At 44.8% G+C, this 27500-nt stretch overlaps 1 protein-coding gene across 8 annotated transcripts in view; it reads left to right on the forward strand.

The window, feature by feature from the left end:
• LOC123758464 (Smrter) overlaps positions 1–27500 on the forward strand; it is a 730161-nt gene that overhangs the window by 597660 nt on the left and 105001 nt on the right. For all 8 annotated transcript variants that reach the window (XM_069328783.1, XM_069328777.1, XM_069328778.1 and 5 more), the window contains one exon: positions 20054–20115. In XM_069328783.1, coding sequence (XP_069184884.1) covers positions 20054–20115 — 62 coding nt within the window. The remainder of the gene's footprint in view (positions 1–20053; positions 20116–27500) is intronic.

Raw genomic sequence — 27500 nt, forward strand, 5'->3', positions numbered from 1 at the left:
TGGTCAGCAGTGCCAACAAACATCTAAGCAACGAAATGCAAAGTACAGTATTTTAGTGTTGTTTAAACCCAAAATTATTGATGTAGCCTCACTTTTATAATGTAAAGTGTAAACCCTCTTCTCCCCCAGTGGTTGGTACAGGAGTAGGCGATTCTGACTCATGTTAGCAGGCTTAGAGCTTTCCCTTCCCATAGCTCATGTTAAGCCTTATCCTACTGGTTTTCTCTGGAATATAACCCGTAGACCACTTGCGACTCCTGTTGGCAGCCTTAGAACTTTCCCCTTCCCATAACTCATGTTAAGCCTTATCCTACTAGTTTTCTGTAATCTTGGCAACTTAGTCTTCTTAGTTTCGATATATATCATTCTTATTTTTTAAGATTTGTGCTCCCACTAAAGTTACTTCATTTGTTAGTTCTGGAAATTTTTCTGGCAATAATTTGCATTCAGAGTGAGTGAGAGTGAGTGAAAGTGAGTGTGTGTATATCCACCTAGTTGTGCTTGCGCAGGTTGAGCTCTGCTCTTTCGGCCGGCCTCTCAACTGTCAATCAATCGACTGTTACTAACTACTAAATAACTCCCTCCCCTTCCCTCGAAGCAGCCTGTAGCAGCTGTCTAACTCCCAAGTACCTATTTACTGCTAGGTAACAGCGGCATCAGAGTGAAGGAAACTCTACCCATTTGTTTTGTGCCAGTGCCAGGGATCGAATCCCAGTCCCTAGGTCCACGAGTCTAGAGTGCTGTCCAATTAGCCACCAGCCCCCCTGGGTGTGTGTACTCGCCTAGTTGTGCTTGCAGGGATTGAGCTTTGGCTCTTTGGTCCCGCCTCTCAACCGTCAATTGACTGATGTATAGATTCCTGAGCCTACTGGGCTCTTATCATATCTACATTTGAAACTGTGTATGGAGTCAGCCTCCACCATATTGCTTCTTAGTGCATTCCATTTACTAACAACTCTGACACTGAAAAAGTTTGTTCTAATGTCTCTGTGGCTCATTTTGGTACTTGGCTTCCACCTCTGTCCCCTTGTGCGTGTACCACCCTTGTTAAATAATCCATTTTTGTCTACCCTGTTGATTTCCCTGAGGATTTTGTAGGTATCTTCTTGAGGTTATCTTGAGATGATTTCGGGGCTTTAGTGTCCCTGCGGCCTGGTCCTCGACCAGGCCTCCACCCCCAGGAAGCAGCCCGTGACAGGTGACTAACTCCCAGATACCTATTTACTGCTAGGTAACAGGGGTATCAAGGTGAAAGAAACTGCCCATCGTTTCTCGCCAGCGCCCGGGATCGAACCCGGGACCACAGGATCAATTCTCCTGAGAATTTTGTATGTGGTGTTCATGTCTCCCCGAGCTCTTCTGTCTTCCAATGATGTGAGGTGCAGTTCATGCAGCCTGTCCTCATAACTCGTGCCTCTTAGTTTTGGGACTAGCCTAGTGGCATACCTCTGAACTTTTTCCAGCTTCATCTTGTGCTTGACTAGGTACGGGCTCCATGTTGGGGCTGCATACTCCAGGATTGGCCTTACATATGTGGTACACAAGGTTCTGAAGGATTCCTTACAAAGGTTTCTGAAAGCAGTTCTGATGTTAGCCAGCCTCGCATAGGCCGCTGATGTTATTCTTTTGATGTGGGCTTCAGGAGACAGGATTGGCATGATATCAACTCATAGATCTTTCTTTCTGTACTTTTTGTGAAGGACTTCATCTCCCATTCGGTATCCAGTGACTGGCCTCCTAGTTTCATTACTTACATTTACTTGGGTTGAGCTTTATTAGCCATTTGTTGGACCATTCTTTCAGTTTGTCTAGGTCATCTTGTAGCCTCATACTAACTTCCTCTGTCTTGATCCTCCTCATAATTTTTGCATCATCAACAAACATTGAAAGGAACAAGTCAATTCCTTCTGGGAGATCATTTACGTATATCAGAAACAGTATACGTCCAAGGTCTGATCCCCATGGGACTCCATTGGTGACTCCCCGCCACTCCAAGACTTCACCCCTCACAGTGCCTCGCTGTGTCCTGTTGCTTAGGTACTCCCTTATCCAGTGGAGTACCTTCCCTTTCATTCCTGTCTGCATCTCCAGTTTGTGCACCAGTCTCTTATGTAGTACTGTGTCAAAGGCTTTCTAGCAGTCTAGAAATATGCAGTCTGCCCAGCCCTCTCTCTCTTGCCTAATTGTTGTTGTCTGGTCATAGAACTTAATTAAACCTGTTAGGCATGATTTGCCATCCCTGAACCTATGCTGATGTTGTGTTACAAAGTTCTTTAGCTCCAGATGTTCTACTAGCTTTTTTCGCACAATCTTCTCCATCATCTTGCATGGAATGCAAGTTAGGGACACTGGCCTGTAGCTCAGTGCCTCCTGCCCATTACCCTTCTTGTATATTGAAACTACATTGGCCGTCTTCAAAATTTTTGGCAGTTCACCTGTTGCCAGTGATATGTTGTACACCATGGAGAGTGGCAGGCACAGAGCTTCTGTTCCTTCCTTTAGAATACATGGTGAGATTCCATCTGGGCCTATAGCCTTTGTCACATCCAAATCTAGCAGATGCTTCCTCATCTCCCCACTGGTAATCACAAACTCCTCTAGTGGTGTCTGGTTTGATATTTCCTCTCTTATCTCTGGGACTTCTCCTTGCTCTGAGGTGAAGACCTAGAACTTCTTGTGCGTGCATGTGCGTGCGCGTGTGCGTGTGCGTGTGCGTGTGCGTGTGTGTGTGTGTGTGTGTGTGTGTGTGTGTGTGTGTGTGTGTGTGTGTGTGTGTGTGTGTGTGTGTGTGTGTGTGTGTGTGTGTGTGTGTGTGTAACTACTAATCCTGTAACTACACCTAAGTGTAGTTACAGGATGTGAGTACGCTCGTGTGTGTGCAAGCATGCACACTTTAGTGAGTATATTTTTTTTTTTATTTCCGAGAGACCTGTGCAGTGTTAAATGTGTAGTGTTGACAGTGTGTGAGAGAGACTGGATGAATGGGCATGGAACTCTTTCACATTATATAGTAGTTGATGTATTACTGTGTACTGTATTACTTTTGTTCAGCATGCTTGGCACATTTGCAGTACTGTAATGTTCTCTGTAATGAAGTTTGATGAGTGGAGAACTGTGACAATTTTAGTTACGTAGAATTGCATGAGTTTGGGGAAGGTTCATACAGGAGCCTGCAAATATTATCAGTGGTATTATTAATGATTATAATTTAGAGAATGCATGAATTGGGGTATGTGGGTGTCTTTGCTCCCATCATGCAGTGTTGTCTCGATAAGCCAGAGTATGGCAAGATGTGTGCATGGGGGGTTGAAGTTTTGTTTATTGTATTAATAAACATTTGCAAATTTATATATATTTTTTTTTTTTTTGCCTAACCAGAAACATACAAACCCAAGCAGCCCATCTAACCTTTCGAAGCCAGTGCGTAGAAAATATCAGTATTATGGTGCTTTAATTTTAATAATATGTGTTTTTTAATGGATTGGTTTTCATTAAAAATGTGAGATACTCTATTAGGTGAGAGAATGAGTTAAATTTGATAAGCTTAGTCTACAAATTATAGCAACATTATATATGGATTAACACTTATTTATTATTAACATCTTTATTAACAAAATTAATTACAATTTTGCCTAATCTGAGGATTTCAATTGTCTTGTTATAGTGAGGATAATGCTGGTATTCACTGTCATGCAGGACAGAGGGTCATACACAAGACAACAGGTCTAAACTGTAGGCTGAAGCACATATATATCATGGTTATAATCAATGTTCTACACTGCCTATCTTTAGGGTTACCATTGAATTAGTTCAGAAGTTCAGTGATCATTCAGCCCAATCTTTTACATTGTGCCCAGGTTGATTGTCTGGATACTGTATGCAGTTTGATGTACAGGTATAAATCACAGCATGATCAATCGGGCTGTGAATCATATGTCATATGGTGTTCAGTGGCATATAACAGCCTGGTTAACCAGACCGTCAACCAAGAGGTCTGGTCAGTGACCAGGCAGTGAGGCTATTGAACCTCGGAACCATCTTATGGTAACAAGTTTGTTACCCTTTGGAGGTGTTTATCAAACTACCTCTTAAATGTTGAAAGTTATGTGGCAAACAAGAGTAGGAGGGCAAACACTTTTTGCAGTACTCTCCTTGTTGTGCTTGTGGTGGTTGAGCTTCGGTTCTCTGGTCCTGCCTCTCAACTGTCAATTAACTGGTGTACATATTCCTGAACCTATTGGGCTCTACATATCTACATTTGGAACTGTGTATCGAGTCGACCTTCACCACATCACTGCCTAATGCATTTCATTTGTTAACTACCGACATTGAAAAAAAAATCTGTCTAATGTCTCTGTGGCTCATTTGGGTACTTAGTTTTCACCTGTGTCCCCTTGTTTATATTCTACCCATGCAAAATAGTTTGTCTTGGCCATCCTGTTAACTCCTCTGATAATTTTGTATGTGGTGATCATGGCTCCCCTAACTTTTCTGTCTTCCAGGGATGTCAGGTTTAGTTTCCGTAGCCTTTCCTCGAAACTCATACCTCTCGTTTCTGGGACTAGTCTGGCAGCATACAGTTCTTCTAAATCTTTTCTAACTTCGTCTTGTATTTAACTAGGTATGGAGTCTAGGCTGGAGCTTCATACTCTAGGATTGGTTTGACATAATCTGAATGATTTCTTACACAAGTTTCAACATGCAGTTCTTATGATGGCTAATCTTGCATATGCCACTGATGATATCCTCTTGATGTGGACTTCTGGGGACAGGCTCGATATAATATCAACACCTAGATATCTCTTTCTTTACTTGACTCTTGCAGGATTTCACCTCCCAGATGGTACTTTGTGTTCAGCCTTCAGCCTTCTGCTCCCTTCACCTAATTTCATTACTTTACACTTACCAGAGTTAAACTTTAGTAGCAATTTTCTAGACCATGGCATCCTGCCATACCAACTAGGCATGGCAAGATGTACAAAATACCCCCATTGGAAAGTTGAGGTGCATTAGGTACTGGGAAAGCTAGAACTGCAATAGCTGGGGAGAGAACCTTATCAACATCAAGGGCCCAAGACTTTTCAACACACTCCCAATGTAATGTAATGTTGTTGTAATGAGCATTACTGGCCGGCTTCTCACAGTGTTAGAGAGAGAACTCGACAAACACCTCCTAGGAACTCCTGATAAACCAGGCTACGATTTATAAGTCAGGCTGCAAGCAGCTGCGTCCAACAGTCTGGTTGACTAAATGACCAACCGGGAGGGCTGGTCAGAGACCAACTCACTGGGCCGTTGATCCCTGGAAGTTACACACGGTAGACAATTCCTCTAATTTTTGCATCATCAGCACACATGGAGAGAAATAAGTCTATACCCTCTGGAAGATTGTTTAATTATACTGTATCAGAAACGGGATCGGTCCAAGTACAGAGCCTTGTACTCACCTATTTGTACTCACTTATTTGTGCTTGCGGGAGTTAAGCTTTGGCTCTTTGGTCCCACCTCTCAACTGTCAATCAACTGGTGTACAGATTCCTGAGCCTACTGGGCTCTATCATATCTACATTTGAAACTGTGTATGGAGTCGGCCTACACCACATCACTGCCTAATGTATTCCATCCGTTAACTACTCTGACACTAAAAAAGTTCCTTCTAACATCCCTGTGGCTCATGTGGGTACTCATTTTCCACCTGTGTCTCCTTGTTCGCATCCCACCAGTGTTGAATAGTTTATCTTTGTTTGCCCGGTCGATTCCCCTGAGGATTTTGTAGGTTGTGATCATGTCTCCCCTTACTCTTCTGTCTTCCAGTGTCATAAGGTGCATTTCCTGCAGCCTTTCCTCGTAACTCATGCCTCTTAGTTCTGGGACTAGTCTAGTGGCATACCTTTGGACTTTTTCCAGCTTCGTCTTGTGCTTGATAAGGTACAGGCTCGATGCTGGGGCCGCATACTCCAGGATTGGTCTTACATATGTGGTGTACAAGATTCTGAATGATTCCTTACACAGGTTCCTGAACACTGTTCTGATGTTAGCCAGCCACGCATATGCTGCAGACATTCTTTTTATGTGGGCTTCAGGAGACAGGTTTGGTGTGATATCAACTAGATTTTTCTCTCTGTATGTTTCATTAAGTACTTAATCTCCTATTCTGTATCCTGTGTCTGGCCTCCTGTTTCCATTGCCTAGTTTCATTACTAAGTTTCATTACATTACATTACATTACATTACCGGTCTGCTGGTGACATCTCGCCACTCTGATGTCTCCCCCTCACAGTTACTTGCCGTTTCCGGTTGCTTAGATACAGTACTGCCTTGTTCACTGGAGCACCTTACCTTTTTTCCTACCTGGTTCTCCAACTTTTGTAACAGCCTCTTATGGCTGTTGTCAAAGTGACACAACAGGGGTATTTTGACACAGTACCTCTTATTGGGGTACTGTGTTAAAGGCTTTCTGACTATTTAAAAAATGCAGTCTGCCCACCCTTCTCTTTCTTTAATTTTTGTTGCCTGGTCATAGAATTATTAAGCCTGTGAAGCACAATTTACCATCCCTGAACCCATGTTGGTGGTGTGTTACAAATCTTCTCTCCGGAAGTTCTACATGCATTTTCTTCACGATCTTCTCCATCACTTTGCATGGTATATAAGTTAGGGAAAGTTTAGTGTCTCTTGCCTGTCACCCTTTTTGTATATTGGGACATTAGTTGCCTTCCAGGTTTCCAGTAGGCCTCCTACTTTCAATGACCTGTTATATACACCATAGAGAGTGGCACACTTAGTGCTTCGACACCCTCTTTTAGTCTCCTGGATTGTACCTTATCTTGAGGTTATCTTGAGATGATTTTGGGGCTTAGCGTCGCCGTGGCCCGGTCCTCGACCAGGCCTCCTTTTTGTTCCACACCCCCAGGAAGCAGCCTGTAGTAGTTGTCTAACTCTCAGGTACTGTACCTATTTACTGCTAGGTAACAAGGGCATTAGGGTGAAAGAAACATTTTGCCCATTTGTCTCTGCCTCCACCGGGGATCGATCCCGGAACCTCGGGACTACGAATCCGAAGCGCTGTCCACCCAGCTGTCAGGCACAGGTACCTGGACGGGGTTCTGGTATTGTGAGGTTCTGTCAGGCCTAACAGCCTTAATCACATTCAGCTCCAACAGATTCCTTTTGACCATCACTGGTAAGCTCATATTCCTCCAAGGTTACTTGATTTACTGCTGCCTTTCTCAGTACAGGGACTTATCTTTGCTCTATTGTGAAAACCTGGAATCTCTTGAGTTATGCACATATCACTTTGTCATTCTCTGTGTATTTGTTCTCCCATTTTCTCGGTTTCATCACTTGTTCCTTCACTGCTGTTTTCCTCCTGATATGGCTGTGGATCAGTTTTGTTTGGGTCTTGGCTTTACTTGCGATATTATTTGCATACTGTGTCTGCTTCTCTCCTCACTCTGAGGTACTCATTCCTGGCCCTCTGGTATTTTCCTCTGCTCTCGGTATTCTGTTGTTTCTGTAGTGTCTCCATATTCTTGTACTCAGTTGCTTTGCTTTCATACATGCCTGATTGAATCATGTATTCTTCTGTTATTATTTTTTCTCCTTTTGGGCTGGGATAAACCTGTCTGCAGTTTTCTAGCACCTCTGGTTGATGTAGTCCGTATCTTGTATTCCCATTAGATCCTATTAGGTATTTCCATAAGATCATCCGGTTCCTCATCTCATCGTAGTTTCCTCTTTGATAAGGCACCCTTTTTCTTTCTGATCACTTCTTTGGATAGGTTATCCCTGCTTTCAAAAGATACTCAAATGTCAGTACGCTGTGGTCACTCATTCCCATGGGGGCTTCTAATTTGACTTACCATGCGTGTCTCATTCAAGATGAATATCAGGTCGAATCTAGCCAGTTCGTCATTGCCTCTCATTCTTTAGGGTCCCTTGACATTTTTGTTCAGAAAGTTTCTTGTTGCTATATTCAGTAGTTTAGCTCTCTGCACCTCCATGTATCTGCACCTCCATGTGGTTCTCCATTCACCCAGTCTACCTTTCCATGGTTGAAGTTGCCCATGATTAAAGGTCTGGGGTCCATTCTGCAGGCAACTGAAGCTGCTCTATTATATTATAATAATGGTTGCTATGTTGTTTCTATCAAACTCTTGTCTGGGTCTTCTATCATTTAATGGAGGGTTATAAATTGCTGCCACTTTTGTCTTTGGTCCTCCTACTGTCATAGTTCCTGTCGTGTAGTCTTTGAATCTTTCACATCCCAGGATATCCATCTCTTTGAAACTCCAGTCTTTCTTTATCAGCAGGGCCACTCCTCCTCTCCCTTCCCTCTCTTTCCATGCTATATAGTAGTCCTGCAGAAACACTGCAATGACTAACAATTTCGTTTCTACGAGTGCTGTTACATATGGGCTTTCGTCTTGTGCCCTTTCGTCCAGTTCCCTTGCTTTATTTGTAATCCCATCGATGTGAATGAATTACCATGAAGCTTATTTTCCTATGTCCATTATCACTCACTCCCACTGGTTTAAAAAGCTGTTCTTTTTGGGTTTGCTCTCCTGTGGGGGTATATAGAGAGGTTTGAAGGGAGGTTGGGTGGGTGGGGTGATGGAGGGCTCAGATCATATTTAGGATTGCTTGATGCAGCAGGAAGTCCAAAGGATGTGGAGGCAGGGAGGGGGGTGCTCGGGGTGAAGGGGGAGAGAGGATTTGGGCTTTAGGTGGGGGTTAGGGGCACCTATGGGGTGGCAGGTGGGGATGCTACAGTTCTCTCTAGGGTTCCTGAATTGCTGGTTGTGGTTTGAATCCACATTGCGTTGTGGCTGGACGCAGGTTCGAATCCTCGTCACGGCCCTTGTGGATTTGTTCATTTGCTGGTTGTGGTTTCCCCACTCCGCTCTAGGATTGTTGGGTTGGAGACTGTGGTTCCACAGTTCCCTTCCTTCGTCCTGCAGTATTACTCCTAGGTTGCAACATACGTCAATTGATGCATTTCACTATCTATCTTGTGGAGGTTCCGGAGATCAACAGCCCGGCGGCCTGGTCTCCGACTAGGCCTCCTGGTTTGTCATCTGGTCAACCAGGCTGCTGGACATAGCCGTCCAGGCTGGACGCAGCCTGACTTACGAATCACAGTCTAGTTGATTTGGTATTCTTTGGAGGTGTTTGTAGAGTTTTCTCTTTAACACTGGGAGAGACTGGCCAGTTAGGCTACTTATGTGTAGCAGGGAAAGTGCACGGGTATGTTGCCCATGTTTGTCTCAACTTAGATTAGATTGCTTTTTAAGTAACAAGTAGTTGTAATAATTATGTCCTCAATCAGTTCATCATTGATATGCTGAGCAACTCTCTCATCAAAGTCCAAGACTGTTCAACACACTAGCTTCATATAAGGGGCACAATTAGCCAGCCTCTCAATGTTCAGAAGGAAACTTGCTAAATCCTTCTACCTAACCTTGTGAATCGGGGCTTAACGTCCCCGCGGCGCGGTCGTCGACCAGGCCTTCGCGTTGCTGGACTGGTTAACCAGGCTGTTGGACCTGGCTGTGCACAGCTTGACAAAAGATATCCAAAAGGATACCGTTTACATTTTTGAGTTCACTGAGGGGAGTGGGGAGGGGGAGACGTGTTTTGTCTATGATCCGTTAAAATCTCAAAATCGTCCCGGGTTTTGGAGTATTACAGCCATGAAACACTGATCAGTTATCACAAAAGTGCATAGCGACCCATAGGAAAGTTGAATACAGTTATTAACAATGGAACCTTTTGTTAAGGGGCCGTCGGATTCAAATATGCCAAAAATTAAAACTGGTTCCGTAGCATAAATAGGAAGGGAGAAAAAATATTGAATTATGTGTCAAATTTTCCAAAATGGTCAAAAACGATTATCAAACACATGTGTCAACTGAAATCATGTCTATGACTCTCAGCTATCACAATAGCATATATTAAAAAACAATATAATTAGTTTTATTAAAAAAGTTAAGTTAAAAAAAAAAAATAGATTTTTTTGTTTTTCTTTTTTAAATTTTATTTTATTTGTTTATCGGACGATTTGCATGAAACTTATGCACCTGACTGCACGTAAGCCTATCTGTAAGGGTGCCAAGGGGGCCCAGGAAATTGGTTGATGTCAACCTCAGTCACAGATGGCAGCACCTTAGACTTCATTATTTTCTTATTTATTTTCAAGTCAGAAAAATTCTTATCTTCCATTTTTTATTCAAATTACATGAAACTTACACCTTATATGTAGAGTGTATGTCTCTAAAATCTGGCACAAACTTTGCTTCCTAAGTTAGTTTATTGATTTTATAATAGCAATAAACATGATATATTTGCATAATTTTTTGGGGGAACTTTGACTATTTGCATTAGGAAAACTAAAGATGTTTTGGAAAATCCCTTCCTAAAGATCCTTTATTATATGCTAATGTGACAGAAAAGTGTCATAGAATGATTATATCTGAAAGGTGTGGTTGTTTATGAACACTTGAAAATGTGTAATATTCGTTGAAAAAAAATACAAAAATTTAAAATCTTCCTTTCTATTTAGGCTGCAGTACTGAAACTTGGAACAATTGCAGCCTTTTCATATACAACTAGTCAAAAAAAGATTTGTTGACATTGAACAACGTTTAAAAAACTAACCGAAGGCCCCTTAAATAGAGAATAAACGTGGGACCACAGGGGAGCCAGTGCCACAAGGCTTGTGTATACATGCATATAGTCGATATATCTGAAATCTAGTGAACAGTGACTGTACGTGTAATACAACAGACCTAAGTTGAAAGTATAGGAAAATTGTACATGGACAATTGAAAATATATTAGTGCCATAATGAGGCAACAGGTTAGCATTTGTTTACATCAGCCACGAGGCCTACCCAGTGTACGATACGTCCCTCAGTGATAATATACAGTGAATATATATTGTAATACAGGAATGTGATTCTAGGAATTAGTTAGGGTTTAAAGGTTATTAGTAATTAGTAAGGGTTAAAGAAGATAAGTAAGGAATAAGTAAGAATTACAGTGGAGCCTTAATTAACGAATTTAATCCATTCTGGCACTGAGTTCGTTATGTGGAAAACTAGTCTTTAGAAACGAATTTCCCCATTTAAAAAATGGAAATAAAATTAATCCGTTCCACCCTCAAAAACATCAATACCTGTATGGCATTTTATAATGTAAATATAATACTGCACATGTAATTGCTGTATAAATATTTTGTTTTACCGTTTTCAATTGTACTTTACCTTATGAAGAGTCGTTGCTGGCTTGAGAGACGATGAGAAGGTGGGAAGGAGGAGAAGGGTTATGGCGTGGAAGGAGAATCCACTTCTGAGTCAGGCGGGCTCTCTCTTCTTGGGAATTTCACCCCACTGGGACCGGGTTGTGGTTCACTATCACTTGCTCTTTTCTCTACTTTTGCAAAGAACGTATCTACCTTATCTGGAGGTGCTTCCGGGGCTTAGCGTCCCCGCGGCCGGGTCGTCGACCAGGCCTCCTCGTTGCTGGACTGGTCAACCAGGCTGTTGGACGCTGCTGCTCTCAGTCTTTGACGTATGAATCACAGCCTGGTTGATCAGGTATCCTTTGGAGGTGCTTATCCAGTTCTCTCTCGAACACTGTGAGGGGTTGGCCAGTTATGCCCCTTATGTGTAGTGGAAGTGTGTTGAACAGTCTCGGGCCTCTGATGTTGATGTAGTTCTCTCTCAGCGTACCTGTTGCACCTCTGCTTTTCAACGGGGGTATTCTGCACATCCTGCCATGCCTTCTGGTCTCATGTGATGTTATTTCTGTGTGCAGGTTTGGGACCAACCCCTCTACTATTTTCCATGTGTAAATTATTATGTATCTCTCCCGCCTGCGCTCAAGGGAATACAGATTTAGGCTCTTTAGTCGGTCCCAGTAGTTTAGGTATTTTACTGAGTGGATTCTAGCAGTAAAGGATCTCTGCACGCTTTCCAGGTCAGCAATTTCTCCAGCTTTGAAAGGGGCCGTCATTGTGCAGCAGTACTCCACTCTAGAGAGCACTAGCGTCTTGAAGAGTATCATCATTGGTATAGCATCTCTAGTGTGTGCTTCCTTGTTATCCAACCTGTCAATTTTCTTGCAGTTGTGACGGCTACTTTATTGTGTTCTTTAAAGGTAAGGTCTTCCGACATGAGTACACCCAAATCCTTTACATTGCCTTCTTTACATTGCCTTTTCGTTCTGTGCTATGATTTGACTGAGTTTTGTACGTGGTTTCCATTTATATATTTTAATTTTTTCCATAGAGCATGAGCTGGAACTTATTTTTGTTAAACACCATATTATTTTCTGTAGCCCATAGAAAGACCTGATTTACATCTGGTTTACCATGTCCTCTATATTGTCTACTCTCATAAAAATCCTAGTGTCATCTGCAAAGATTGATACAGTGCTATAGATTGTGTCCTTGGCTATGTCTGATATGAGGATGAGAAAAAGTACTGGGGCAAGCACAGTACCCTGGGGGACTGAGCTTTTGTTTTGGGGCTGAGCTCTATTGACAATTGCTTTTGTCTTTGTTTTAGAATACTGTATTCCTAAAACGAGAGAGCAAATTGTCACTAAACATGTTCACATACCGGGTTGTCACTGCTTTATCAGGGTTATGCTTTTCCAAGAATGCGGTCACCTTTACAAGCATTCCCAACACTTCCCTGATCTTACTGGAAGAGGCAGCAGCATCCTCCCTTATCTCCTCCTCCCCTGATGAGAGCTCTTGTACTCCTCCTGACTCAGCTCCTCCTACTCTTCTCACAGCTACTTGACTATTATGACAAAATCACTGAGGCACTAGAAGAAAAACAGAATGCAGATGTTGTATGCACAGACTTTGCAAAGGCATTTGACAAATGTGACCATGGAGTGATAGCACACAAAATGAGGTCAAGTAAAGTAGGACACTGGATACTCAATTTCCTGTTGAAGAGAACACAAAAAGTAACAGTCAATCAAATAATTAGTCCAAGCTCTGTACCTCAAGGTACAGTCCTTGCACCACTGCTGTTCCTTATTCTCATATCAGATATAGACAAAAATACAAGTCACAGCTTCGTGTCATCCTTTGCAGATGACACAAAAATCAGCATGAAAATTACCTCTGCTGAAGACAATGAAAAACTACAAGCAGATATTAACAAAGCTTTCAATTGGGCAGCAGAAAATAACATGATGTTTAACAGTGATAAATTCCAGGTACTCAGGTACAGCAAAAATGAGGAGCTGAAACATAATACAGGGTACAAAACACAATCGAATTTGCCCATAGTAGGAAAACAGCATGTCAAGGATTTGGAAATAATGATGTCCGACGACCTAACGTTTAGGGAGCATAACCGAGCAAATATTGCATCAGTCAGAAAAATGATATGATGGATTACGAGAACTTTCAAATCCAGGGATCCCATCACAATGGTTGAACTCTTCAAATCACTTGTGTTGTCCTGTCTTGAGTACTGCTCAGTACTCACTTCTCCCTTCAGAGCAGGAGAGATTACTGAAGTAGAGGGAATACAGAGAACGTATATGGCATGCATGGGCGAGATAAGGCACCTAAATTATTGGGATCGTCTCAAAGCTCTCCAAATGTACTCACTAGAAAGGAGACAAGAGAGATACCAAACAATATACACTTGGAAAATACTGGAGGGGCCAGGTCCCAAATCTACACAGTAAAATAATAATGTACTGGAGTGAACGACATGGAAGAAAATGCAGAATAGAACCAGTAAAGAGCAAAGGTGCCATGGGCACAATCGGAGAACACTGTATAAACATCACAGGTCCGCGGTTGTTTAACGTCCTCCCAGCGACTATAAGAAGTATTGCTGGAACAACTGTGGACATCTTCAAGAGAAAACTAGACTTTTCTAAAAAACGTGCCGGACCAATCGGGCTGTGGTGGGTATATGGGCCTGCGGGCCGCTCCAAGGAACAGCCTGGTGGACCAAACTCTCACAAGTCAAGTCTGGCCTCAGGCTGGGCTTGGGGAGTAGAACAACTCCCAGAACCCCATCAAGTGGTTATCAAGCAGGTAACCATTGTGATGGGATTCCTGGATTTGCAAGTTCTTGTAATCCTTCCGATCATTTTTCTGTCACAATATTTGCTTGGTTATGCTTCCTAAACGTTAGGTAGTCAGACATCATTATTCCCAAATCCTTTACATGATGCTTTCCTATTATGGGCACATTTGATTGTGTTTTGTACCCTGTATTATGTTTAGGGTCCTAATTTTTACCATACCTGGAATTTATCACTGTTAAACATCATTTTATTTTTGTACCTTTATTTTTGGTTACATGTACCTTTTGTCATGTTCGTATTGTACCTTTAATTACAACTGTAGGTACGTACATTCACAGAGGACAACCAAGAAATTAGTGAAATTATAAAAAGCCAGTATGAGGCTGTTTAGTATACCAATAAACATGATGAAAGTTGAAGATTTGATTTTTTGGGTGGGGAGGAGGGGGAGTAAAGAGGCTGGAGAGGAATAGGTGAAGGGAAGTTTAGAAGTGGGAAATACAGTGAGAATTGAAGATACAGTGAAGATAGTGAAAGTTGAAGATCGGACAGCTTCTTTGAGTGACATCCAAGCTGCAGATAATATAACGGATATTAACACGAACTCAGAAGACTTTGAGAAAAAGAAATTGACATGATGTCCATGCACTCAGTCCCTGGTCCTTACTCATGGAATTCAATATTCATAAAGAAATGTAAAGTACCAGTAACACGAGTGCTCAGTGTAAAATGGAGAAAGAGCCTGGATACAAGGGAGATACCAGCAGCACTTAAGCTACACAACCTAGGACAACATGGATTTAGAGCGGGGAGATCTTGTCTGTCACAGTTACTCAACCACTATGACAAAATCACAGAATCCTTAGAAGAAAAGCAAAATGCAGATGTTGTATACACAGACTTGCAAAGGCATTCGACAAATGTGACCATGGAGTGATAGCCCATTAAATGAGATCACTAGGAATAACGGGTAAAGTGGGGCATTGGCTTTACAACTTGCCAAACAGAATGAAGAGAGTGGATGGTCAATCAAATAAGATACAGTCCAAGTGCAGTGAAAAGCTCTGTACCCCAGGGCACAGTCCTTGCACCACTGTTATTTCTCATTATCTCGGATATAGACAAAAATACTAGTCACAGCTTAGTGTCATCCTTTGCAGGTGATTAAAAAATCATATTAATTAATAAGGTCTTCGATTGGGCAGCAGAAAATAACATGATGTTTAACGGTGGCAAGTTCCAGGTACAGTATTTAAATGAAGTTTAAACAACAATAATTTAAAAGGCTGGATGTTTATGAGTTTACCTCTCAGTACTATACAGTTTGGGTTAATGTAATATCAGTGATAGTGATACCTGTATGCAGTTATTATTAAAGTTAAACAATTATAGATTGAAAAGATGTGATAAATTAGAGGGAAATTTTCACTGTAAATTTTTACTAAGGTTAGCCATGAAATCTTTGTAGGCTACATTTTAGGCTAAGTTTTTGAAACAATTTGTTCTACATTGCCCTGCATTTAATTTAAACAAACATTCATGATAATTCTGGTTAATTGTTCAACCTTCTTGAGTAACGTGTTGGTCCTGGACAGGTGGAAGTCACGTGACCTTGGGTCCACGTGTTGGTCCTGGACAGGTGGAAGTCACGTGACCTTGGGTCCACGTGGTGGTCCTGGACAGGTGGAAGTCACGTGACCTTGGGTCCACGTGTTGGTCCTGGACAGGTGGAAGTCACGTGACCTTGGGTCCACGTGGTGGTCCTGGACAGGTGGAAGTCACGTGACCTTGGGTCCACATGGTGGTTCTGGACAGGTGGAAGTCACGTGACCTTGGGTCCACGTGGTGGTCCTGGACAGGTGGAAGTCACGTGACCTTGGGTCCACGTGGTGGTCCTGGACAGGTGGAAGTCACGTGACCTTGGGTCCACGTGGTGGTCCTGGACAGGTGGAAGTCACGTGACCTTGGGTCCACGTGTTGGTCCTGGACAGGTGGAAGTCACGTGACCTTGGGTCCACGTGGTGGTCCTGGACAGGTGGAAGTCACGTGACCTTGGGTCCACGTGGTGGTCCTGGACAGGTGGAAGTCACGTGACCTTGGGTCCACGTGGTGGTCCTGGACAGGTGGAAGTCACGTGACCTTGGGTCCACGTGGTGGTCCTGGACAGGTGGAAGTCACGTGACCTTGGGTCCACGTGTTGGTCCTGGACAGGTGGAAGTCACGTGACCTTGGGTCCACGTGGTGGTCCTGGACAGGTGGAAGTCACGTGACCTTGGGTCCACGTGGTGGTCCTGGACAGGTGGAAGTCACGTGACCTTGGTCCACGTGGTGGTCCTGGACAGGTGGAAGTCACGTGACCTTGGTCCACGTGTTGGTCCTGGACAGGTGGAAGTCACGTGACCTTGGGTCCACGTGGTGGTCCTGGACAGGTGGAAGTCACGTGACCTTGGGTCCACGTGGTGGTCCTGGACAGGTGGAAGTCACGTGACCTTGGGTCCACGTGGTGGTCCTGGACAGGTGGAAGTCACGTGACCTTGGGTCCACGTGGTGGTCCTGGACAGGTGGAAGTCACGTGACCTTGGGTCCACGTGTTGGTCCTGGACAGGTGGAAGTCACGTGACCTTGGGTCCACGTGTTGGTCCTGGACAGGTGGAAGTCACGTGACCTTGGGTCCACGTGGTGGTCCTGGACAGGTGGAAGTCACGTGACCTTGGGTCCACGTGGTGGTCCTGGACAGGTGGAAGTCACGTGACCTTGGGTCCACGTGGTGGTCCTGGACAGGTGGAAGTCACGTGACCTTGGGTCCACGTGGTGGTCCTGGACAGGTGGAAGTCACGTGACCTTGGGTCCACGTGGTGGTCCTGGACAGGTGGAAGTCACGTGACCTTGGGTCCACGTGTTGGTCCAGTGCCAGTTGAAGTTGGTGAATTTGGAAGGGGTGTGTATTCACCTAGTTGTGCTTGTGGGGATTGATCTCTGTTCTTTCAGCCCCGCCTCTCAACTGTCAATCAACTGTTACTAACTACAGTACTAACAAATTTTTATTTAGGTTTTCCACACACACACACACACTCCCCCAGGAAGCAGCTCTGTAACAGCTGTCTAACTCCCAGGTACCTATTTAATGCTAGGTAACAGGGTGAAAGAAACTTTGCCCATTTGTTTTTGCCTGGTCTGGGAATCGAACCTGGGCTACAGGATTAAGAGTCCAGCACGCTGTCCACTCAGCTACCGGACCTCCTGTATTCACCTAGTTGTGCTTGCGGGGGTTGAGCTCTGCTCTTTCGCCCCACCTATCAACTGCCAATCAATCAACTGTTAATAATAATTTTTTTGTTTTTTTTTGTTTACACACACACGGGAAGCAGCCCGTAGCAGCAGTCTAGCTCCCAGGTACCTATTTACTGCTAGGTAAAAGGGGCATCAGGGTGAAGGAAACTGCTCATTTGTTTTTCTGCCGGCTGCCGGGATCGAACCCTGGTCCCTAGCTCCACGAGTCTTAGAGCGCTGTCCACTCAGCCAGGCCCCCCTACACACACACGTGTGTGTGTGTGTACTCACCTAGTTGTACTTGCGAGGGTTGAGCTCTGGCTCTTTGGTCAAATACTCGGGCTCTTTGGTGTAATTACCTAAGTGTAGTTACAGGATGAGAGCTACGCTCATGGTGTCCCGTCTTTTCCAGCACTCTTTGTCATATAATGCTTTAAAAATACTGATGGTCTTGGCCTCCACCACCTTCTCACCTAACTTGTTCCAACGGTCTATCACTCTGCGAAAGTGAATTTTCTTATTTCTTCGGCATCTGTGTTTAGCAAGTTTAAATCTATGACCTCTTGTTCTTAAAGTTCCAGGTCTCAGGAAATCTTCCCTATCGATTTTATCAATACCTGTTACTATTTTGCATGTAGTGATCATATCACCTCTTTTTCTTCTGTCTTCTAGTTTTGGCATATTTAATGCCTCTAACCTCTCCTTGTAGCTTTTGCCCTTCAGTTCTGGGAGCTATATCTCTTTCTTTATCAGAATTCTTTAAAGATTTCTCACGTAATATATAGGTTGTGTGGGGTATGTGTTCTCCTATTCCACATTCCATAACATGGCATTTATTAACATTAAATTCCATTTGCCAAGTGTTGCTCCATATACTTATTTTGTCCAGGTCATCTTGAAGGGCATGACAATCATCTAAGTTTCTTATCCTTCCTATTATCTTAGCATCATCAGCAAACATGTTCATATAATTCTGTATACCAACTGTGTGTGTGTGTGTGTGTGTGTGTGTGTGTGTGTGTGTGTGTGTGTGTGTAATTACCTAAGTGTAGTTACAGGATGAGAGCTATGCTCGTGGTATCCCGTCTCCCCAGCACTCTGTCATATAACACTTTGAAATTACTGACGGTTTTGGCCTCCACCACCTTCTCACCTAACTTGTTCCAACTGTCTACCACTCTGTTTACAAAAGTGAATTTTCTTATATTTCTCCGGCAGCTTTTTTTTGCGAGTTTAAATCAATGACCTCTTGTTCTTGAAGTTCCGGGTCTCAGGAATTCTTCCCTGTCAATTTTATCGATTCCTGTTACTATTTTGTATGTAGTGATCATATCACCTCTTTTTCTTGTCTTCTAGTTTTTGCATATTTAATGCCTCTAACCTCTCCTCGTAGCTCTTGTCCTTCAGTTCTGGGAGCCACTTAGTGGCATGTCGTTGCACCTTTTCCAGTTTGTTGATGTGCTTTTGAAGATATGGGCACCATGCAACTGCTGCATATTCCAGCTTTGGTCTAACAAAAGTTGTAAACAATTTCTTTAGTATTTCTCCATCCATGTATTTAAAAGCAATTCTAAAGTTAGAAAGTGTAGCATAGGCTCCTCGCACAATATTCTTAATGTGGTTCTCAGGTGACAGTTTTCTATCTAGAACCACCCCTAGATCCCTTTCTTTGTCAGAATTCTTTAAAGATTTCTCACATAATTTATAGGTTTTGTGGGGTCTATGTTCTCCAATTCCACATTCCATAACATGGCATTTATTCACATTAAATTCTATTTGCCAGGTGTTGTGCCTTATACTTATTGTCCAGGTCTTCTTGAAGGGCATGGCAATCATCTAGGTTTCTTATTTTCCCTATTATCTTAGCATCATCAGCAAACATGTTCATATAATTCTGTATTTCAACTGGTAGATCATTTATGTAGACAATGAACATTATCAGTGCGAGAACTGAACCCTTTGGTACTCCACTCGTGACATTCCTCCAATCCAATTCCTTTCATATATTTCACAAAACTTGATATACATCTCATTTACTTCCTTGCCTAGCAACAAGTCTGTCCAATTATACTCTTAAAATTTTTTCTAAGGTCACCATATTGTCCTCTCCTGAAGTCAGGTTTTTCAACCGCTTCAACCTCCTTATTTTCTTCCAGATTATAACGCATTGCATACTTTAAACCCAAAAAGACACGGTCACTTTCACCCAAGGGAGGAAGGTACTGAATGTCACACATTTATTCCTCCTTCCTGGTAAATATCAAATCTATCATGGAGGGAACGTTCCCCTTCCCTCATCCTCATAGCTTGTTTAACATGTTGATACAAGAATGTTTCCAGGATGAGATCTACAGGTCCAAAAATCTTCTGTTCTAGCTGCATATGCTTCCCAGTCTATGGATTTCAAGTTGAAGTCCCCGACTATCAACAGTCGTGATCTATCTTTATCCATTCTCGCTATAATCTCTCATTATTGTTATAAGACCCCTCTCGTTTACTATATATCTCCTCCTTTGTCCATGTGTTGCTTGGCGGTGGACTATATGCATTTATGATCATAAGTTTATCATCCTCTTGCAGATCTTTAGTGCTATTACGTCAACCTCTCGTGAATTGGCTGTCTATTGGCCAATAGATAGAGTTTGTGTGTGTGTTTGGAGTTAGTGATTTGTTTTGATTTTGAATGAATTGTAATATTTAATTTATATGCCTTTCAGTCGGACCGGCCTGTTATGCTACCCCATGGCACGAGGAGACCGACTATAATGGGACCGTATGGGTAAGATGCCAAACAAATTTTTTGTTGTGCCGTGGTTATTATACAATTTAGATGTGGTACTCAAAACAAAAAAAGTTTTTGGGCATTATGTTGTAACAGTGCAAGTATTTTGCACTCTTTCATGTATAATTGTAAGTTATAATTGTGGGTGGGTGTGTGCGTATTGGTAAGGAGCGAGATGGTATGAGGGAGGTGTTGACTAGCTTCAATCTGCTGACATGGTAATACTTAGGTTGGTATGGGCTAGCTTGGCCTGTCCCAGTCCTTATTAGGGCATGAGGAAGAGTACCCAGCTTCCCCACGTTGGGGGTGGCTGGTAGATTCAGTTAGTGACCGCTTGCACAGAGAGGTGACCAACCAGATTTCCCACCCTGACGGGTGACAGCCAGTCACCCTCAGGGTGCATCCGTCTGATTTAAGAGGTAAAAGTACCAGTTAATCTTGACCAGGGTGTCTTAGTGGTGACGAGTGTAGTCTGAACCAGGAAGCCAATGTATGGTTGAGGATGTTGAGGATTGGTAGATTTCTTGGCTTGATTAATTCAGGGTTAAATTGTAACACCACCTTTTTTAATCTATTCTGTGATGGTGAGAAGTAAAGCAAAATACATAGGAGGAGGAGGGGAGGGAAGAAAAGAGAGGGGACAGATATGGATAAGGTTGAGGGGGAACTCGTCTGTGGGGCAACAGAAAACGAGGGGCGCATGGGAAGAGGACTCTCGTTTCCTCACTTTATCTCTACGTTTAAGAGTTTAAGACTAGAGATAACTAGATGGAAAACTCGAGTAGAGATAAAGTGAGGAAACGAGAGTGAGGCGCAGGAGACGAGTGAGTGAGGGCCAGCAGTGAGGCGTGCGGCTGCTCCCTCAGACCTTAAATTAAGCAGTGTTCCTGTCGCATTGTTTAAGTTGAATTAAGATTTAGTTTGCAAATGACAGGTGGTGACAGCTTAAATATGTAAAGTAAAATTAACATGGGTATAACATCATGGACAGAACATCAGTCAGTCTACTCTCCCTACTCCTACACTCACTCAAGACCTACTCTCCTTTCTCCCTCCTCGTCCTCCTCCTCCTTCTATTCTTCCTCCTCTCCCTACTCCCTCCTCCTCCTCCTCTCCCTACTTCCTCCTATCCCTCCTCCTCCTCTCCTTCTATTCCTCCTCCTCCTCTTCTCATGCGCCCCTCGTTTTCTGTTGCCCCACAGATGAGTTCTCCCTCAACCTTATCCATGTCTGTTCCCTCTCTTCTCTTTCCTCCCCTCCTTCTCCTTTGTATTTTGCTTTACTTCTCACCATAAGAGAGTAAATTGAAAAAGGTGGTGTTACAATGTTTTGTCTAATAATATTAGATTAGTCGTTGGAGGCTGGTCAATTTTCATTATAATAGCAGTTTCTTTTCTGGGGGGAGCCCCTTCGGGTCCCCGGAGCTTACTAGGCTATGCTAATGTCAGACTTTGGCATCAGTCATGTGTGTGGAGTTCTGGGGGCCTACTGGAAACCACGAGCCAGAACCTGGCCCCCTCAGAGAGGCATGGGGAGCAATGGCCTATAGAAACCCCTGTGTGGTTGGAAGCATTCTATGTCTGCCATCGACCGGGTCAGGCACCCAGAAAGGTAAGCATCCCAAAACAAACCCCCTATTGTGGTGGAATTATTGCTACCAAAAACCGAACAAGTGGATAGAACTCCCCCTAAAAGAAACGAGCAAACGATCATGACGTCACACGTCGTCGCGCCACTGTCTGCGCAGCTCCACCCCTCCCCAGGAGGGGAAAGGGGGAGCCCCAGACCCCTCACGCCGGCTATCCACCCATCAGTTCTAAGGCTGATGCTAGAGGCTGAGGTCGTGTTCTCTGGCTCCGGTGGTTGTTTCAGCACTGTACCTAGTGTGTGGTGACTGTCCACTAGGTGGTGCAACGCGCTAGGTCGTTTGCTCCCCAGGAGCCCCGGGGCTGCCTCGTTTTGGTTGGTGTGATGGGCTTGGAGGTGTTGGGCGCTTCGGTTTTGTTCCTTCCGCACCCCTTTGTCTTTTCCCTGTTATGGTCCCTTCCCCCCCTTCCTTCCTGCATCTGAATCCTTACTGTTTGTGGGTTCAGGGTCGGGGCGGGGCTTCGCATGTCTTGAGACTCGGGTATTCTCAGGGATTTCGCCCTTCCGGGGTAGCGACGGAGGCATTCGAGCCTGTTTCTCCAGCCGTGTTGTATGAGTCTGCCAGTGGGCTCCCTTCTTTAGGGCTTGTCCGGTTGCCCGGGCTTTTCTTGTGAGGCTGGGGCTTTGGGTGAACGGTTCGGACCTGGGACCTGCCTCATGGTGTCCCAGGGCTGGTGAGGGGCTGACGTTCCCCCCCCCCCCTCTCTCCGTACATGTTTCTGGGAGTCGGCGGTTCCTTGTCCCTTATATCCGTCGGGTCCGTCCTGTCAGTGGATCCGTTTTGCCACTCTTCTTGGGTCAGGCCTTCAGTCATGTTCGCCTCTTCTCGGGGATCTGCATGACTTTTGGTCTCAGGTGCGACTTTGCCTTCCGTGCCTTCATGCTTCGCGCTTGCTTCTTTATGTTCTAGAAGGATCGGGAAGGTTTTGCTTCTTCCCGTATTCTTGGAACATCTGTCGTCTTCTGGTCCATTCTGGGGTTTGTTGGTCCTTCTCCAAGCTTCTCGGTTTTTGGGCCTGTTTCGTTCTTTCTTGTTTGGCTCTTATCTCTGTGCACTTCCTGCGATGCACAAGGTTGCCGGATTGGGCTCCTTGTGGCCGATTGGGCTCCTTGTAGCCCAACTGGGCTCCTTGTAGCCCAACTGGGCTCCTTGTAGCCCAACTGGGCTCCTTGTAGCCCAACTGGGCTCCTTGTAGCCCAACTGGGATGCTGTGCTATGTTTCTTTTCGCTCCTTCCTGCTCTTTTCGACTACAGTTGGCGGCTGCCATGTGTACTCTCATATGGGATTCGGTCGTTGACAACACTGTTAATATTCTAGTCACATTCGTGGTTTCTTCTTCACCTCGTGACTTCTGGCGACCCACATCTGGCATCCCTGCTGCGCATGCGCCGTGGTTGTTTTGATAAGAGCGGTGTGCATGTGTGCTGGGGTGTTGCGTCCCTTTTCTCTCGGGTGCTTCACCTCTCGCTCTTCTCCAGTCATCAGTCCATGCCCCGTAGCTCCTGGGGGGCATTCCGATTTGCTGCTATGGGGAGGTCACAGGGTTTTCCCTGCGTATAGGTGTGGGGCTCCTCCTTCGCCTTTACCCTATTCTTCTCCTGCATGTGCAGCTCTGCCTTCTTCCACTGGCGGTGCTCCCGGAATCTTTCCGGCTACGTTGTGTAATGACACGTTCATGCCTACATTCTGCAGGCGAGTTTATGCAGTCTGGCATCTCTTTCAGCCAGGCGCTGGTTCGTGGTTTTGGGGTACGTATATAAGAACATCAGAAGACAGGTGACTGCAGCAGGCCTATTTGCCCTTTCGAGGCAGCTCCTATTTATACCCATCCAGTCCCACTCTGCATGTCCTGCCCATACTTGAGTCCAGATAGGGGCCCTACCTCCACCAGGTTACGAGGTACAATGGTGTTAGTATATGTTATGGGGTAAGTGTTCATGTCTGGATGTCCTGAGGTGACATTTTGCTGCAGTTTTCATGCTGTAGATGCGTGTTGGGGATTGGTTGTGGATTTTTGTTTGGCCGTTCCGTGCTTCCTTACCTGTTCCTCTAGGTAAATGGTTGCATGGGGGTCATGGCCCCATTTTTCGTAGTCTTATCTGGGTCTCATTCCTTGCACGTCTTGCAGTGCCAGTCCTTCTGTCCCTTCCATATACATTGGATTCTCTGTACGGTACTTACCTAGTTGTGTTTGCAGGTGTTGAGCTCTGGCTTTTTGGTCCCGCTTCTCGCCTGTCATTCGCTCTCGTGCAGGTTCCTGGGCCTGCTGGGCTCTATCTTATCTGAGTTTCAAACTGTGTGTGGTGTCATCCTCTGCTACATCGCTTCCTCATGCTTTCTGCTTGTCTACTGCTCTGACACTGCAATACTTCTTTCCCATGTTTCTTTGGCTCATTTGGGCTCCCCTTCCACCGGTGTCCCCTGGTGCGTGTGCCCCTGGGGTCCCGTAGCCAGTCTTTCTCTACCTTATCCCTTCCTTTGGGAATCTTAAATATGGTGAAATCATATCCTCATAGCTTGTACTCCTTGGTTCAAGTACTGGTCTGGTGGCGTACGTTTGCACCTTTTATCCTTTTTGTTGGGACGTGTCACACAACTATGTTGGCGTGGCTTGTTGGGACATGACACCAGTGGCTCTGCGTGTTGTTGGTCGTGTCATTTTCATTCCTGTTTTACTACTTGTCTTTTTCGTTCTTCATCTTCCTTCTACGCTTTTGTCCCTGGCCGTTGGTGTTGGATCTTTTCTTGTATCTTTCCGTTTTCTCATTTTATCCTACACTTGGTAGTGTGTTTTGTTTGTGCCGTTTGGCTCGTCTATTGCCAAGTTTGTGTTCCCGGTTTCCTGGCTTACCTGCCCTGTTGGCGTTTTCACGGTCTCTCGGTTTCCCTTCTCTAGACTCGCACATCGAGACTGTCATCTCTGATCTTCTGGCGGGCGTTGAGATGTTTTTATGTACGGCGGACGTTCCATCTCCTCCTTTGCCAGCTTTGATTTCCAACTCTGCTGGCTCCTTGGTCGCACCCGAGCTATTCCCGCGGCTCCGCCTCCTCCTAGGCTCGATTGGCCATTGTGGGGTCAGCTAGGTTCTGCCTCGAGTTTTTCACCTTCCGTTGGTGGTCGGGTGGCTTCGTTGTTGGTGTCCCACCTGCGTGCTTCTTGGCGGCAGTGTGGGGTTTTTGGCAGTCCTTCCTTTCTTTTCCTTCTGTCCCTTCATCGATAGCTGCGTTTGTTGGCATGGTCTTGTCCGTCTCTTGTGGAGGTTTGGGGCCGTCATCTTGCCCCATACTGTCGCCTCATATCGTGCGGCGCTGGCGGAGCCGCATCAGCTTGCTTTCAGTATTGATGTTACTTCTGTGCCGTTTCCCAAGCTGTCTCGTGCATTGTTTCACCTCCGGCCTGCTCTTGTGCCGTCTGAGTCGTCCTGGTCATTGGAGATTGTGCTCTTTTCTTTCTTCTCTATTTGTTGTGGCCCCTTCGGTTCAGGATTGTTCTCCGAGGCTCCTTTTCTGTTGGCATTGGCCTGGGGGGGGTCGGGTTAGGGAGCTTCATGTTCTCCTCCAGCGCAGGGGTTTTCTGCTCTTTGTCTTCATGTTGGTTTTGTTCATCTGCAGCAGTTTCCTTTTTTTCTGGCGAAGAATGAGACTGCTGCTTTCCGGAGGGGTCCCCTGGGTTGTTGAAGGTTGGTTGGTTGGGCTGGGGTGCATCATGTTTTGTGTCCGGTGGCGGCTCTTCGCCGTTTTTGCGCGCCATGGCTTCAGAGTCCGGGGACGCGCTTTGGGTTGATCCGGTTTCCCTTCTAACCTGTTCGTGGGTGCGGGTCTCTCAGGTCGTCCGTAGAGTTCTTCAGGCTAGCCGATCTGTGGTTTGTCCCCGTGCCCATGACGTTCGTAAGTTTGCTGCTCTTGCTGCCCTCCTTGGCACCATGTCCTGGGCTGACATTCGGGCATGGGGCTTTTGGCGGTCGAACGGGGTCTTGGCTACTCGTTACCTTGGGCATGTCCTGGGGGCCTCGTCGGGCCTGTGTCGTTTTGGATCGGGGGTTGCAGCCAGTTGTTCAAGTTCAAGTAAAAGTATGTTTATTGAGATAAGAAATACATCTCAAAGGGATAGAGTAGCTTAGGCTATTTCTACCCATCCCCCCCCTCAGCCAGTTGTGTCGACTTTGCGTTGTGGGGTGAGCGACGACCGCCTCCCGGCTAAGTTTTTCCTCTGTGGGTAGTTAGCTCCAGGGAGCCAAAGGGCCTACCCCCAGAAAACCAGCGTTGAATGTAATCAGGTTTTTCGTGTGTTTTGACATCCAGCCTCAGAACTGACGGGCATGAGGGGTCTGGGGCATGAGGGGTCTGGGGCTCCCCCTAGCTGCGCAGACAGCGGCACGGCGACGTGTGTGACGTCATAATCGTTTGCTTGTTTCTTTTAGGAGAGTTCTATCCAATTGTTCGGCTTTTGGTAGCAATAATTTCACCACAATAGGGGGTTTGTTTTGGGATGCTTACCTTTCTGGGTGTCTGACCCAGTCGATGGTAGACAAAGAATGCTTCCAACCACACGGGGGTTTCTATAGGCCATTGCTCCCAATGCCTCTCTGAGGGGGCCAGGTTCTGGCTCGTGGTCCCCGGTAGGCCCACAGAACTCCATACACATGACTGATGCCAAAGTCTAACATTAGGATATCAGACTAGTAAGCTCCGGGGAGCCTCCGGGTCTCACCCAGAAAAGGGCGTTTTATTACATTCAACGCTGGTTTTTTCTGAAGTGGTTACTTCAGTGATAAATTTTGAGCTGTTATAATTTGGCTGTTTCTTAAGTTTAATAAGATAATTGCATTGACTTCAATTACATATAATAGTGGACCTTCTTGAGTGTAATTACTCAAGTGTAGTTACAGGATGAGAGTTACGCTCGTGGTGTCTCATCTTCCCAGCACTCTATCATATAATGCTTTGAAACTACTGATGGTTTTGGCCTCCCACTTTCTCACTTAACTTGTTCCAGCCGTCTACCACTCTGTTTGCAAAAGTAAACCTTCTAATATTTTTTGGCACCTTTGTTTCATTAGCGTGAATCAGCATCCTCATGTTCTTGAAGTTGCTGGTTTCAGGAATTCCTCTTTTTTCAGTTTGGTTGAATCCTATTATTATTTTGTAAGTGGTGATCATATCTGCTCTTTTTCTTCTATCTTCTAGTTTTGGCATATATAATGCCTCTAACCTCTACTCGTAACTCTTGCTTTTCAGTTCTAGAATTCATTTTGTAGCTTGCCTTTGCACCTTTTCCAGTTTATATGCTTCTTAAGATATGGGCACCATACAATGGCTCCATATTCCAGCTTTGGTCTAACAAAGGTTGTGAACAATTTTGTTTACTATTTCATCCAATTCTGAAGTTAGTATAGCAAAGGCTCCCCAAACAATGTTCTTTATGTGGTCCTCAGGTGATAGTTTTCTATTTAAAACCACCCCTAGCTCTCTTTCTCAGAATTCTTTAAAGATTTCTCATATAATTTGTACCTGCTTGATGGGGTTCTGGGAGTTCTTCTACTCCCTAAGCCCGGCCCGAGGCCAGGCTCGACTTGTGAGAATTTGGCCCACCAGGCTGTTGCTTGGAGGGGCCCGCAGGCCCAGATACCCACCACAGCCCGGCTGATCCGGAACTTCTCTTAGAAAACAGTCCAGTTTTCTCTTGAAGATGTCCACGGTTGTTCCGGCAGTATTTCTTATAGTCGCTGGGAG

The sequence above is a fragment of the Procambarus clarkii genome, chromosome 22, assembly GCF_040958095.1.
Source record: "Procambarus clarkii isolate CNS0578487 chromosome 22, FALCON_Pclarkii_2.0, whole genome shotgun sequence".
Classification (NCBI taxonomy): domain Eukaryota; kingdom Metazoa; phylum Arthropoda; class Malacostraca; order Decapoda; family Cambaridae; genus Procambarus; species Procambarus clarkii.